The sequence below is a fragment of the Ammospiza nelsoni genome, chromosome 17, assembly GCF_027579445.1.
Source record: "Ammospiza nelsoni isolate bAmmNel1 chromosome 17, bAmmNel1.pri, whole genome shotgun sequence".
Classification (NCBI taxonomy): Eukaryota; Metazoa; Chordata; class Aves; order Passeriformes; family Passerellidae; genus Ammospiza; species Ammospiza nelsoni.
The window spans coordinates 1,606,733-1,622,386 of record NC_080649.1 but is presented as its reverse complement, the minus strand read 5'-3'; the positions used below and the strand labels follow the sequence as shown (position 1 = coordinate 1,622,386).

The 15,654-nt window shown below is 48.2% G+C and overlaps 1 protein-coding gene across 1 annotated transcript in view; it reads left to right on the top strand.

The window, feature by feature from the left end:
- The window catches only part of LOC132081003 (lipase maturation factor 1-like), a 92,864-nt gene that overhangs the window by 60,839 nt on the left and 16,371 nt on the right, over positions 1-15,654 (top strand). The window contains exons 4-5 of the mRNA XM_059484466.1: positions 11,579-11,747; positions 15,443-15,596. Of these exons, the coding sequence (XP_059340449.1) occupies positions 11,579-11,747; positions 15,443-15,596 (323 nt within the window). The remainder of the gene's footprint in view (positions 1-11,578; positions 11,748-15,442; positions 15,597-15,654) is intronic.

Here is a 15,654-nt window from a genome sequence, read left to right as displayed (position 1 = left end):
AGACACTGGAGACACTGCAGGGACAGTGGGGTCCTGAAGATGGAGAGAGATCATTTTCCTGAGGTTATTTGGAAAAAAATGTGACCACAGATAAGAACTGGAGCTTCAGAATGTTGTGTTCCTTCCCAATTCCCCTTCTCCACCACCCAGGCAGGAAGGGGTCAGCAGCAAAGCCCTGGTGGGCAGTCTCAGGTGCTGGTGGCCATCAGTGAGGGGTTCCTTGGTGCTGCAGAATCTCTGCTGGAGGGATTTCCTCTGGCCCCTGAAAGCCAGGAAAAGGAGATGTTTCCATGGAAATCTGCTCCTCAACCGTCCTGGCAGCCAAAGCTGAAAGGATTGGAGTCTTTTGCCCCCAGCTCCACGTTTCTGGTCAGTGTGAAGCCCCACCTGTGATCACCACAGGCAGGCTCAGGCAGGCTGCAGTGAATTAAGGCACCAGGGGGAGTTTGGAGGAGCACATCCTCTTCCTTCTCGGAGTCAGGTTACAGCGACCTCGAACATCTGGACACCGTGTCCCAGGGCTCCCCGAGGTTCTGCTGCTTGCAAGGTTCATCTGCTTCGTTCAGCTCCTGGCCTTTCCCTCCCTCCTTGCCCCCTCTGCATCCAGGGCTGCTCTCAGCGTTCCTGGCCATCTCCTGGTGCCCTGGGTGAAACAGCCCATGGAGTTTGAGTGGTGGCTTTCCATGGGCAAGCACAGAGCCACAGCTCCATTTGCTGTGCTTGTGCAGAACTCACTCCTGTTCTTCCAAAAGCCTGAATTCCCTCTAAGCTACTGGTTCAGTAGCTGGGGGGTTAATTCCACACCCTTTGGCGCCCAAAGCCATGGGGTGGCTGTGCTTTACTGAATTCCCTCTAAGCTCCTTGTTCCAGGCATCCTGAAAGACTGAATTTAGGGGAAAAATGCATTCCTTAATATTCCCTAGATCCTAGGAAGGCATTTGGTGATGTGATGCTGCTTTGCTTTGGGATTCCTGTGCCTGATCTCCACGTTGTCCTGACAGGGTTTCATTGAAATAGGGGTGTCAAGGTGGGTCCTGCTGCCTCCAGGAGCCACTGGGGTTTTTTGGGAATCCAGAGAAGGGAGGTGCCAAAGCCATGGGGTGGCTGTGGTGGCTGGATTCGTGGTGGTCCATGCTGAGAAGATGATGTTGAACTCCAGCATCTCCTGGAAGTGACCCCATCCTCCCCCTGGGAGCAGCACATCCCCATCCCACCCCAGCCCTTGTGCTGTTGTGCAGAGCTCAACGCCCAGAAGGAAAATGCAGCTCCAGCTTTTCATTTCTGTGCCTCTCAGGCCCAGACCTCAAGGTTTTAAAGACTTTCATATGTGCCTGACTCGATGTGCTCCAAGTATTCCCATTGAAGTGAACTAAGTGGATAAGACTTTGCAGGATTAAAGCCAAATGAGTCCTCACCCACCATGCTGGGAAGTCTTGTTGAAGTGGGTCATTGGAGGGAAAGGAGGAGGAGGCTCTTCCCAACTTGCCCCTTTCATTTTGTGCTTTTATTTATTTAAAGGATTTTTTTTATTTTTTTTATTCTTAGGCAGCTTTGGGGGGAGAAAAGAAAATAAAAAGCCCCAGGCTGTGGTGTAACCACCACAGGCAGATGTTGTCATGGCTACTAAACAAGAAACCTGATTTATAAAATGAGGAAAAACAGATGAACGTGAAATAAAAGAGAAAAAAAAAGAGAGGGGCGATCTTAAAATATTAACTCTGATGTAGAGAAAAATATAAACAGACAGGGTTAGGAAATTCCATAAGGAATATGACTTGTTTAATATTAATCATAAAGGAAAAGATTATGAGGGCTCCAGAGGGTGCCAAATGAAATACTCCACACTCAGCCACTGCTGTGATAAGAGTCCTTGTGTGGCTTCCAGGGCTGCCCTTGGCCACACTGTGCTGGAGATGTCCTGGCTGGAACTTGTTCAGGGATGTTCTTGTGGTTCTGCTGCTTCTCCTGGTGCTTCTCCTCCCTCACAGCAGTTTCTGAGTGCAAACCTCCAGTGTGTGCCAGCCAAGAACCTGTACTTTTATTGTAAATTGTACTTCTATTGCAAATGTGGGCAAGCTGGGAGCAGTGATTGTGTATGGGGGCGTGGAGGGGTTTCTGTGATGGGGTTATGTGTCCCAAACCAGGGGTTCACCCTGTCCCAAAGCTCAGGTGCCTGCAGATGAGTGGCTGGTGGGGCTCAGGTGGCTCTGCTGCCATCTCTGTGTCACTCTGCTGCTCTTCCTGTCCCTCTCCTGCCATCCTGAGCTGGCAAAGCCCGTGGTGATCCTGCGCTGGAGAAGCGTCAGTGTCACAATTCCCTCATCAACACTCCCTGGCCATTCCCTGTCCAGAACAAGGCTGAAACCAGGAGGGTCTTCAGGACCCATCTCTGTGTCACCCTGCTGCTCCTCTTGTCCCTCTCCTGCCATCAAAGCCCGTGGTGATCCTGCACTGGAGAAGTGCCAGTGTCACAATTCTCCTATCAACGCTCCCAAACCATTCCCATATCCAGGACAGGAAGGTCTTCAGGACCAGGACACACCTTGGGCAGGTTCCAGAGGCTCTCACTGCACCCCTGCCAGTCCCCTTTGTGTTCCCTGGTGGCAGTGCCCGATGTCACCAGCTCCTCCAGCACAGTGACAGCGGCGCTGCCACTGCAAGACGCCCGAAAGGAGCAGCAGTGACCACAGCTGGGAGGGCTGGGGACACCTCCCTGGGCTGCCCTGGTGAATCCTGCCCAGAGCTGTCATTCACTGCTCCTTTCCCTTCCCTCGGTGCTGTCTCACTGCTCACAGCTCTGGCATTTCCAGGCCCAAGTGGGACAAGAACGCCTTGTGGCACAGCCTGTGCTCCAGCAGGGAATTCTGCAGCTCTGGCATTGCTGCTCCCAGCCTACTCTGGCCCCAGCCCTGCCTTTGGCAGGGATTTGGGCTCCCAAACAGTTTGGTTTGCATAAACCTTCCTCACTGTCAGGAGGAATTAATCTCCAAAGCCAGACAGAAACTCTCCATACCAAGTCCATGGCCTGAAGGTCCAGGATGGAGATGCCCACCCAACAGGGCCTTCCAGGGCTGCTGAGCAGGTTCCCCCTGCAGAATCCATCCAGGACACCTGGGCAGATCCACTCTCACCTCTCCAGGTGCCTCTGTCTGCTCCTGATCCATGTCCCGACCTGGCACTGGCCGTGCACACATTGCCAAAGCTCTGAGCACCATGGGGATGGTGCAGGAAAACTGGGACAGACAAGATTTCTGCATCTTTCCCCAGCTCCCTGCATCTTCTCCTGGTTCCCCTCATTTTTCCCAGCTCCCTGCATTTTTTTTCCTCAGTTCTTTACATCTTTCCCCAGCTCCTTGCATTTTTTCCCCCAGAGTTTTCTGCCTCTTTTCCCAGCTCAGCAGCCTGGGAGCATTCAGATCCTTGCTCCTTCTTATCAATCCCTTCCCAGTGCTCCTCCAGCAGCACCAGGCAGTGCCTGGCACTGGTGTCTCGCTCCCATCTCTGTCCCAGTGTCACTCTGCCACCTGGCTCCTTCTCCCCGCTGCTGGATGAGGCTGCTGGACTCACAGGATGAGGCAATGATGCATTTTTGCTCTTCCCCTGTGTTGACAAACCCAGTTTGTGGGTGAATAATGAGCAACCCTTGAAAGCGAGCCCCGTGGCTGATGGGGATGGATGCCCTTGGGGTTTGTGGGATGAGTCACTGTGGGGAGCAGGAACTTCCTCACAGACAGGCAGCTGCATTTCATCCTCTGCTGCAGATTCCTTGGGGCTGGAAAGCCTCAAGCCCAGGATTCCAGGGGAGCAGCTCTCCCTGAGAGCAGCCCGGCAGCCCCTGGGTGTTTGCAGGGCAGCGTTCCCCCTGTGGTGAGGGGGAATATCCAGCCTGGGATATTCTCATTCCTCTTCCAAGGGTTCCTCTCATATGTAAGCCATCAGTGCAGCAGCCTGAGCGGGGATCTTGCAGCTGTGACCTTGCAAGTGGGTGGCATTTTCTGCTTCCTCCTCAGCATCCTCAGGGATGCACAGCTCATGTGATCCCATCTGCCACGGGCCAAATCCAGGCTGGGAAAAGCAGGATGAGGCCTCCAGGAAATACCCACTGCCCTCATCTCCTCAGGGCTGGGGTCTTCAGAGCCCCCACGAGCAGCCAGGCTAGCCCTGAAATCCTCCTTTGCCATTAGTGCAGGGATAAATGGCTCCAGGGTTATTAAATCCCATCCCTTTGCAGCACCTTGTCTTCCTCTGCAGAGCTAAAAGCAGAATTTGGGCTTCTTTTGCCTTCTCTAGGGCTGAACAGACTCCATCAATCCCTGTATTGGAGGTTTCTTTCAGTTTCCTACAAGTAAATAAATCCATATAGATAAAATAAAAGCCAGCCCAGCAGGGCTGGAGCAATGAGCATCCCCATCTCTCACGATCCTCCCTGCCTCCATCCCAGCATCGTTTTGTCCCACATGGAACGAACTGCTCAGGGAAGGAAAGAGCTGAAAAACCTATTTTTTAAAGAATTATTTCATCATTTACACCTCGCTCCCATTGTAATTGGAATTATGAGTAAGGCTGAAAAGAAACTGCTGCAGATGGCAGCATAAAAATGTGTTTTTTAACACATTTTGTGTTTTCTTAAGCATCTCTGGTTTTGCCCAGGGTACATTTCATTTGCTATTTATTTAGTCCCCACCTCTGACAGCTCAGGGATTGCTATGCTGCCATCTGGAATGGAAGGAAAATGGGAAAATGCTTATTTTCTCTGCTTTTTCTTCTTTTGACCTCAGAAAATTTAACAAAATTTAATAAAATTTAAATGTGTCAGTGAGCTGCATGGTTACAACCAGGAGCTGGGCTTAGAATCCCAGAATCCTGGAGTGGTTTGGGCTGGAAGGGACCTCCGTGATCATTCCCAACCCTGCCATGGGTGGGACATTTCCCCTGTCCCAGGGTGCTCCAAGCCCTGTCCAGCCTGGCCTTGGGCACTGCCAGGGATGGAGCAGCCACAGCAGCTCTGGGAAAGCTGTGGCAGATCCTCACCAAGGACCTCAGTGATCCTTGTGGGTGCCTCCCAAACTCAGGATATTCCTTGATTCCATATTTATCCCAGTTTGAAGCCATTTCCAGCAGAGCTGAGGGGAGGATTTGGGGCAGAGCCTTGCTGCAGAGGCACCGATGGAGATGCCAAGGCACAGTGGCTGCTCTGCCCTTCCTTCACATTTCTCCTCTTTTTTTTTAGCATTTCCATAAAATTTTTACATCCAGTCCTTCACTTTTTTTTTATCCTCCAGGCTTTTGCAGCCTGCCTTTATTAAAATCAAATGCTGCCCAGCCCCAAACACAGCACGGGGCTGGGTTTTCCTGGGGTGTTTTCAGCCACAACTGTTTCCCATTTCTGCTGGGCTCTCAGGAGCCCACGGGCTCAGGGACCAGGGATCAGCTCCGTGTGTTCCCCCCCAAAATGTGCTCTTGGTTTGCTGGAAAAATCCAGGTCATCCCAGAGCTGGGAACTCCCCCAGCCTTGGCTTCCAGTGACACCGAGTAGCCAACCCAAGTTAAATATTTCACTGCAGATGTTGCTGAGAGCTTAAAGTTACCCAAAATTATGGATTTAACGAGGCAAGGAAAGGAGCTGCAGAAAGATCCAAATCAGGGAAGCCACCAGTGCTTTCGAGGCTGGTGTCAGGCTGATCAGATGTGACATCCTTGACTTTCTCCTTGCGTTTTCCCCGGGCCTGCGGATGTGGTCACGTCCTTTCCTTTTAGCCTGAGAAGGCAGAGATGGGTTTGAATCCGTGCTGGGCTTGAATCTGGGGAGCAGAGTCCCAATCCAGCTGTTGCAGATGTCTCCATTTGTGAATTGGTGAAACCAAAACCTTGGATTTGAATTCTTTTGGAAGGGGATTGTGACACAGATCCCTTTTCCCTGTGCCAGGGCTGTCTGACATTGGCCATGCGCAGCATTCCCATCAATATTTATTTCCAAGAACATTGTTTTCCCCATACTCTGTCTTTAATACCAATTTCATCCAAATTTTACCAAGACCTGGACTAGAGAAGATGTTCACTGTCAGCATAGATTTTTTCTGATGTGTTCTCCTTCTCTCCTTCCCAAAAAATTGGGTTTGCTCTGACTTTGGCAATTGTTAAATACCTCTAAATATTGCAGAAAAAGTGATTTTCAAAGGAGCCTGCAGTGCCTGGATGGTGAAAGGGAATAGAAGCATTTTTGCCAGAAGTGTTTTAGCATTCCTTCAATCAAGGAATATAAACAGTTCCATGTGACTTTGGGCTGATCCAGGATTTGAGAGCAGGGTTTAATTCACATCATTTCTCACAGAGGGAATTTTGAACCCACATATCTCCTAAAAATGTCCTAATTAGTAGGGAGGAGGATATTCTGGGAAAGGCTTTCACTTTCTACTCTTGGTGGTGTTCCACTTTATTACTGATCACTCAATAACCATCCAGCATTAATTACAGGGGAGTTCTGTGTAACTGAGTTATTGATTGGTGCCTATTGACAGCCCATTGCAGGCTGTAATTAAACCTCAAACCAGCATTATTCCTACAGGCCTGGAAAATGCTTTTCCTGAAGCCTTCTTTTCCTGTGTGTTGGTATTAGGGGCTAATCCTGGCTCTGAGGCACAAATGGCAAATGAAAATGGTGTTTGTGGTTCCACCAAGCGCAGAGCTGCTCCTTGATCCTGCTGCAGCTGGTGGGAAAGGAGCTGAGGGCTGGTCCCACCCTCCAAAACCTGCATGCCTGGAGCCTTTTGGGAAGGACAAGGTGCTGGGAATGCCTGGGGTGGGATTGTGGGATTCCTCATCCTGGCCGCTGTCTAGAGCTAAAGAGCCCTCATTTCATGGCTGGAGTGAGTGACACTCAGCTTTTTTTTTGGGTTTGCACATGGCTGGAAATCAGGGAGGAATTCCTTTATGGAAAGGGCTGTCCAGGGTGGAACCCCCATGCCTGGAGGGATTTCGTGTGGATGTGGCACTTGGGGACACTTGGGATCAGTGATGACCTTGGCTGTGGTGGGGGAACAGTTATACTCAATGATCCAAGAATCAGTGATTCCATGATTCCAACCTCAGTGATTCCATTATTCCAATCTCAATAATTCTGTGATTTCAATCTCAATGATTCCATTATTCCAACCTCAGTAATTCCATTATTCCAACCTCAATAATTCCATGATTGCAACCTCAGTGATTCCATGATTCCAATCTCAATAATTCTGTGATTTCAATCTCAATGATTCCATTATACCAACCTCAATGATTCGGTGATTCCAATCTCAATTATTCCATGATACCAACCTCAATGATTCCATGATTCCAATCTCAGTGATTCCATTATTCCAGCCTCAATAATTCTGTGATTCCAATTTCAATGATTCCATGATACCAACCTGAATGATTCCATGATTGCAATCTCAGTGATTCCATGATTCTAACCTCAGTGATTCCATGATTCAACCTTAATAATTCCATTATTCCAACCTTAATAATTCCATTATTCCAACCTTAATAATCCCATGATTCCAACCTCAATAATTCCATTATTCCAATCTCAATGACTCCATGATTCCAACCTCAGTGATTCCATGATTCAATCTCAGTGATTCCACGATTCCAACCTCAATAATTCCATGATTCCAAAGAACACCCACCCCAGGGGGGTCACAGGGACAATCCCCCAGCCCCTCTTGCCATCCATGTGGTTTCCCACAGGGTTGGTCTTTGCCACGGATGTGCCCTGGCTGTTCCCGAGGTGCTGGATCCCAAAGCTCCTTAAAAAACATCCATGGACACTTTTCCAGGTGCAGTCTGTGCCTCCCTACATGGGAATGTTTGTGTCTGTGCCTATGATAAATTTTTGGGGAAAACTACAAATATGAGTATTTTTCTAGGGATAGTTTAAGAAATACACTCTAGTGCAGACAGAGACTCTGACTTTCAGACTCTACTTCGGGGCAGAGACTCTACTTTTAGACTCTACTTCAAGGACTGCATGGTTCTTGAGGTTTCCTTTTCCCTTTAAATGATTTATAATCCTTCCACACATCCCAGTTTTGGCTTTTCTGTGCCAATGGTTCCATATCAGGGAGCCCCAGTGAGGTGATCCTGACCCCACCATGTGGACATGCTCCAGGTAGCCCTCACCTGTGTTTAAGAGTTGCCAGCTTGTTTTTGTCTCTCCTGGATAAATATCCAGGCTGTGCCATGGAATTTGAGCTTCCTCTGCCTACTGGATGTTTGTAACAATGTGGGATTTAAAAAAAAAAAAAAAAAAAAAAAAAAAAACCAAAAACCAAACCCCAGCCAAACAAAGAAGCCCAACCTGTAAAAAGTTACGGCTGGAGGTGCCCATTTTCTGACAGAGGGGTTTGGTAACGGGGCAGGGGACAGAAATGGGAGCAATAATTGGTTTTGGGCCTAGAACCAGGAAAACTACTTTTCCAAATTAATCCAGCGAGAGCCATGAATCCACTGTATTTCATATCACACTTCATAAAACTCCAGTCATAATCCATAAAAGTGACATTATTAGATTAAAACCCTCAGTTCCTCCTAGAAGGAGCTCGCTCATTAGACATGCTGTAGTTTTATAACCTCAAAGTTCCTCCCCAATTACCATGATTAATACTGGGCTTTAATAAAAAATTTCTCCCAGTCACCACAGGGGTTGATCCCATCTGGTTGGTGTAATTGGGAGTTTCAATATTGTCCAGCAAGGGGAGGACGCTCCGGGAGCACAAATCAAGGCTGAGGATGGATGAGGATGGATGAGGATGGAGGTCTGGAGATCCAGCTGGGTTTGGTGGTGGTTTTGGAGCATGGAAAAGTCCAGGTGATGTGAGCCAGAGGCTGGGATTGCTGGGGGAAGTGTGGATGAATTCTCCCTCTGATGAAGGATCAGGGGAGCTCCCTGTGCTCTTCCAGCGGGAATCTGAAAGAGGAATCCATCCTAAAGTGAACATCCCAGCTGGAGCCAGCACAGTTCTGCTCTGAGGGAGCAGCAGAGGAAAGGCAGGATTTGGGGAATCCATCCTAAAGTGAACATCCCAGCTGGAGCCAGCACAATTCTGCTCTGAGGGAGCAGCACATGGGAGCTCCAGAGGAAAGGCAGGATTTGGGGAGAAACACGTGCTGCCTGCTGGGGTTTGGATGGCAGTGGATCCCTAAATCCTGGGAGGTGCTGCTCCTGTGGGATCCTGGGGGACACCAGGGTTCAGCTTCACCTTTGGTGCCATGGACCCTCTGCTCTGGTGACTGTCACCTGGAGCACTGCCACCAGCATGAGGAGGTGGAGCTGCTGCAGCACATCCAGAGGAGGACACAGAGCTGGAGCCAGGCTGGCAGAGCTGGGGGTGCTCACCTGGAGAGGAGAAGCTCCAGGGAGGGCTCAGAGCCCTTCCAGGGGCTCCAGGAGAGCTGCAGAGGGACTGCAGACAAGGGATGGAGGGACAGGACACAGGGAATGGCTTCACATTACAGAGATCAGGGCTAGTGGGATGTTGGGAAAGAATTGTTCCCTGTGAGGGTGGCACAGATTCCCAGAGCAGCTGTGGCTGCCCCTGGATCCCTGGCAGTGCCCAAGGCCAGGCTGGATGGGATTTGGAGCACAGTGGAAGGTGTTGGGGATGGAACTGGAGGAGTTTAAGGTCCCTTCCCACCCACACCACTCCATGATGATGATGATGATGATGATGAAATAACATAAAACTCACTCTCTCAATGGCCACGAAGACACTTGCTGGGACACCACCCCTCAGCACGTTTGACAAATCCCAATTTTCGGCTTTGCAGCAGGGATTCCTTTAAGGTTTATCCTTGCAGATCCAAGGGGTCCATGGTTCCATCAGCCCTGGGTGAGCAGGAGCTGGTGTGAGCTCCGAGCCTCAGCCAGAAGCACTGAAATTAAAAATGTGTCGGCTCCGCAGTTCCACCCCAGCCCAGAGAACGCCAAACTCGTGTTATTTTTGAATCCCCTGATTTTTCAGGGCTGCTGGAAATAAGAGCTGCTGCTCCTGACTTCCAAGCAATAAAGAGAGGTGAATCACTGCTGAAAAAAAACCCCTTCCATGGACCACCCAGGGGCTCCTGCAGAGCTGGGAACCAGAGGTGGCAAAGCACAGAAGGATTTTCTTAACACGACTGCAACTGCACGAGGCAAAATCACCTCGGAACAGGAGCAGTGTGAGAGGTGTGATAATGGAGCTAGGCTGATTAATATGCATCGAGCTAAATCACATTCAGGTCACAGAGCAAGCCCCAAACCTTAGCTGTAACATGTTCCCTTCCAGGACCCAACATGTGTCTGGAATTCAGATAGAAATCGCTTTTATTTCCCCCTCATAATTATCCAAGTCAGCATAAATTATTATTTTTTTAACTAAATAATAGTTAGGATTTTTGTTCCTAGCTGTGATTGGTCAGAGCTCTCCTTTTTTTAACAATCTGTGACTTTCTGAAGAGTCCTGCTGGGGTTTTAAAACTTGTAACTTGCAAATCACCATGTCAGAAACCATGGTGCCAATCATATAAAATATGAAATCACACGTTCTTAGCATTTATTTGTTGTCATTTTTAATGAGAAAACATGGATTTTTTCAACAGAACGGTGGCTGAAAGTCCTCGGGCTGAAACTGTCCCTGAGTTCTTGATGTTCATACTGTGGAGTGGTATTTTGGGAGACCACATGCAAGATATTCTCCTAAACAGCCAATAAAAGCTAAAATTAAAACAAAATAGCGCCTCTTAAAATGCACACTTCTCTATTTGATGCTGCTCTTTAATTAGAAGTTCCAAGGTTTCCTCCTGAAGGGTTTCAGGAGCGTTGCTGTCACGGATCCCTTGGAATAAGCAGAAAGTGGGTGATTCCCATAGGAAATCAAGGCACTTTGGAAATCAAGGCGCTTGAAATCAAGGCACTTTGGAAATCGAGGTCCTGTGGAAATCAAGTCACTGTGGAAATCAAGTCATTTTGGAAATTAAGGCACTGTGGAAATCAAGGCACTTTGGAAATCAAGGAACTTTGGAAATGGAGTCACTGTGGAAATCAAATCACTGTGGAAATCAAATCACTATGGAAATCAAGTCACTATGGAAATCAAGTCACTTTGGAAATAAAGGTACTTTGGAAACCAAGTCACTTTGGAATCAAGTCACTTTGAAAACCAAGGTACTTTGGAAATCGAGTCACTTTAGAAATCAAGTCACTAGAACTCAAGTCACTGTGGAAATCAAGGTACTGTGGAAATTGAGTCACTTTGGAAATCAAGTCACTTTGGAATCAAGTCACGTTGGAAATCAAGGCACTTTGGAAATTAAATTAAGGCACTCTGAAAATCAGATCACTTTGGAAATGGAGTCACTCCGTGCCCTGGCTGATCCCTCCTGCTGGAAGCACAGGCACAGGCACAGCTCCCATTTGACCCCAGGGTCCCATTAGGGCTGGGCTCCAGGACGGCTTTGCCATCCCGGAATGTCCTCACTGGGATGCTCCAATCCCCCACCTCACGTTTTGGCCGACATTTCGGGACACCCAACGCTCTCTGCCTCCTTGTTCCCCATGCAGGTGCTCCTGATCATCAGCGGGAACCTGAGTTTCCTCAACTGGCTGACCATGGTGCCCAGCCTGGCCTGCTTTGACGACGCCAGCCTGGGGCTGCTCTTCGGGTCGCGGCTGCGGGAGCGAGCGGCGCGGCTGCAGCGCCCGGGGACACAGGGACAGAGCCCTGCCCTGGGTGAGTCACCCCAGACAGGGGAGCGCCGGGATTTGGGTCTGCTTGGCCATAAAGGTCTTGTCTTCAGAGCAAAGCTCTGCTCCTCCTGGGCAGAGAGTGCCTGGACCTCACAATGTGGCGCTGGTGGTTGGTTGGTGGTAGTGGTATTGTTGGGGTTTCTCATGGCAGGAGGGAAATGATGAATCTGATTCCATCCTTCTAAGAAGGATAATTTATTATTTTATCATATTAATAGATTTTATATAATTTTATATATATATTATAGGAAAATTATATTTATATAATTATATTTTATATAATTTATATTAATATCAATACTTATTAATATTGTTTTAATCTTGTTACATATAATATTATATATTATTATAATATAGTATTGTTATATAATATTATATATAACTATAACAATATTATTCAATATATTAATGTTATTTTAATTTCATTGTCTATATTAATTATATTATATTATATTATATTATATTATATTATATTATATTATATTATATTATATTATTTCATATTATATTATATTATATTATATTATTTCATATTATATTATTTCATATTATTTCATATTATATTATATTATTTCATATTATATTATTTCATATTATTTCGTATTATTTCATATTATATTATTTCATATTATTTCATATTATTTCATATTAATCTCCTAAAACATTACTAAACTATACTAAAGAATACAGAAAGGATACAGAAAGGGTACAGACAGAAGGCTGAAAGATAATAATGAAAAACTCGTGACTCTTCCCAGAGCCTCAACACAGTTGGATCATGATTGGTCATTAAGTCAAAACAATTCACATGAAACCAATGAAACAGCCACCAGCTGGTAAAGAATGTCCAAACCACATTCCAAAGCAGCAAAACACAGGAGAAGCAAATCAGATAATTATTGTTTTCATTTTTCTCTGAGGCTTCTCAGCCTCCCAGGAGAAAATCCTGGCAAAGGGATTTTTCAGAAAATATGATGGTATCAGGTGAGACATTGAGGACATTGCCATGGGGACATAATTTCTGGGACATGTCCTCTGCAGGATCATTGTCACAGCAAGTCCAGGCAGCTGCAGCTCTTAAGTCAATCCTTGCTCTGCCCTCAGTGACTCAAACTCAAAATAAGAACGTGGAGCTGCATGATTTAACTTACTTTTTCTTTTTAATTATTTTTTTAAATTTTGACTGTTTAGAGTCAAGGATAAAACACCCAGTGGGACTTGAGGTGGGGTGAGAAGCTTGGCTCTCACATTTGCTCTCCTCACTTGCTGTCCTTCAGGGCATGGTGAAGAGAAGGTTCCAGAGAGAGCTCAGAGCCCCTCTCAGGGCCTAAAGGGGAGAGCTGGAGGGGGACTGGGGACAAAGGACGGAGGGACAGGACACAGGGAATGGCTTCAAACTGCCAGGGCTGGGTGGGATATTGGGCAGGAATTCCTGGCTGGGAGGGTGGGCAGGCCCTGGCACGGATTCCCAGAGCAGCTGTGGCTGCCCCTCGATCCCTGGAAATGTCCAAAGCCAGGCTGGACAGGGCTTGGAGCACCCTGGGATGGTGGAAGGAGCAGCTGCTGGTGGCCACCACTGGTAGCGTGGCCACCATGGTGGTGGGGAGAGAATTCCCCAAACCAGGGAGGAGCAGATCTCCTGCTCATCCCATGGATGTGAAAAAACAAACACGGGGGGGTTGTAACTGGAGAAAAGGGCTCGAGGTGGCTGATTTCCCCTTCCAGAGGCGCTTTCCAAGCTGCCCTGATCCAGGAGAAGCAGCCCTGGGATGTTTCTCATGAGGCTGCGGAACAGATGGAGAGTGGTGTGTGCAGCATTTTTATAAACCGCATATAAGCAACAAATTGCCTGTAATATCAACAACAATCACAGCTGCTGGGGTTAAATATCCCAAACATCTGTCAGAGGAAGGAAAAATGTCAACAAGAGGCAGCATCTGTCTCCAGTCTTTTCTACCAAGAAGCAGCTCATTAACCAAAAATGGGAGGTCCAGCAATGCAGTTTCGTTAAGTTTTGTCTTTTATTTCACAGATTTTGCTGGGATAAATCTTTATCAGCTTTTCCCCTCCTGGAGCTTTGCTTTAGAGGCTGTGAAAGTCTCAAACTTTCCTCCCAACTCCATTTACGCCTCCAATCCCTAACAACACCGAGGCTGCACCTTGTTTTTGGGAGGAGAAGCCAGAGGGAGTCACTGTGAGGGGGAGGCAGATCCTGTTTGGAGGAACTTGCACCTTTTCTGTGATGTTCTCCAGAAAAGCTGGCTGAGGCAGGGTGTCCAAGCAAGGAGAATGTCCATCCCACTCTGGAGGTGTGGGGTGTCTGTAATTCATGGCAATTGGAATTCCTGAGTGTTTTCTCTGCTCAGGAGGCTGGGGCTGTTGAGCTGGTGCTGATGGGTGTTGGAATTAAATACCAATATAGCAACAGATGGGTGCCAAGAGGCTCAGGGGAACCCCCAGTCCTGGGCACCAGAGCAGAGGACAGGAGAGCCCTCAGCCATATCCTGATTGTGTTAGAAATCCTTTAAGTGTTTGATTCCTACTGAGGTCTCCACTTCCCATCCAGATCCCACTGGTTCCTATCCCCACGTTTTGCCCCATCTAGGTTATTTTTTCCCCTGAATTAACCCATTTTTCTCTCTGATTGAGTGGCTCCCAAGGGCCTGGAGACAGGAGGAGAATCCCTCCTGCTGAAGGATGAGCAGTCCCTGCATGGCCACAGAGTGCTGAGGAGCCAGGGGGGGCTCTGTGCCTGTACCAGCTCTTGAATTACAGGGGAAGAAGTTCAACCCAACTAAAAAAAAACCAAAAATGCCCCAAATCCTCGTACCCAGCAGCACAGGGGGTGAGGGAAGGCCTGATTCAAACAGTACTCCAGAAATGTTCTCAGACTAAACAATTATTAATAGCTTCTGAGAGAGGTTCAAATAAACATCCCTCTCCTGCAGAGATAAGGGGAAAGCTCCACACAATTGCTTTGAATCTGATCCTTTGGCTGTTAATGTTAAATAAATTGAAAAGGGCCATGAGGGAAGGAGCCCCTCGGGGGTCACCTCTGCTTATTTGTCTGATCGTGGCCTGGGATCCAGCCCAGCCCCTGGTGCTGCTGCTCCTGCAAACCCCATCCCAGATGCTGGCACAGCAACACTCATCTCCTCCAGGAGCCCTGGGAATTGGGATTTTGCAGAAGGAAAAGCCCTGAGGGTGGGGAGAGCAGGAGGCAGGAGCAGCCCCAGGCTCCCAGAGCAGGAGGCTGATCCCCAGCAAGGTGCAGGTGCCAGCTGTGGTTTTTCCCCTGTATTAAAGCCATGATTGATGTCACATTTCAGACATTTTTGCTTTTAGCCCTTGCTCAGACTGTTTGGAGAAAGGGAGATGCCAGCAGAGATAGCAGCCTGTGGCAAGGGCAGGGTGGAAACAGGGGGAATGGGGATGGGGATGTGAAATGGGAATATGGGAATGGGAATATAGGAATGGGAATGGGGAAATTGGGAATGGGAATGGGGATGGGAATGGGGAATGGGAATGGAGATGGGAATGGGAATGGGGAATGGGGATGGCAGTGGGGATGGGGAAATTGGGAATGGGAATGGGGAAATGGGGAACGGGGATGGGGATGGGAATGGGAGCAGAACAGTGGCATCAGCTCCCTGTGCCCTGGTTTGGTGTCCCCCACAGGCTCCTGTGTCCGCAGCGTGCTGAACGTCTCCTTGGGCCTCCTCATCACCTACCTGAGCATCCCGGTGGTGCTGAACCTGCTCAGCTCCAGACAGGTCATGAACACCTCCTTCAACTCCCTCAGGATCGTCAACACCTACGGAGCCTTCGGGAGGTACCTTTGGGCCTTTCTGGCACATCCCAGAGCTCCCTCCAGGCTATTCCAGAGCCAG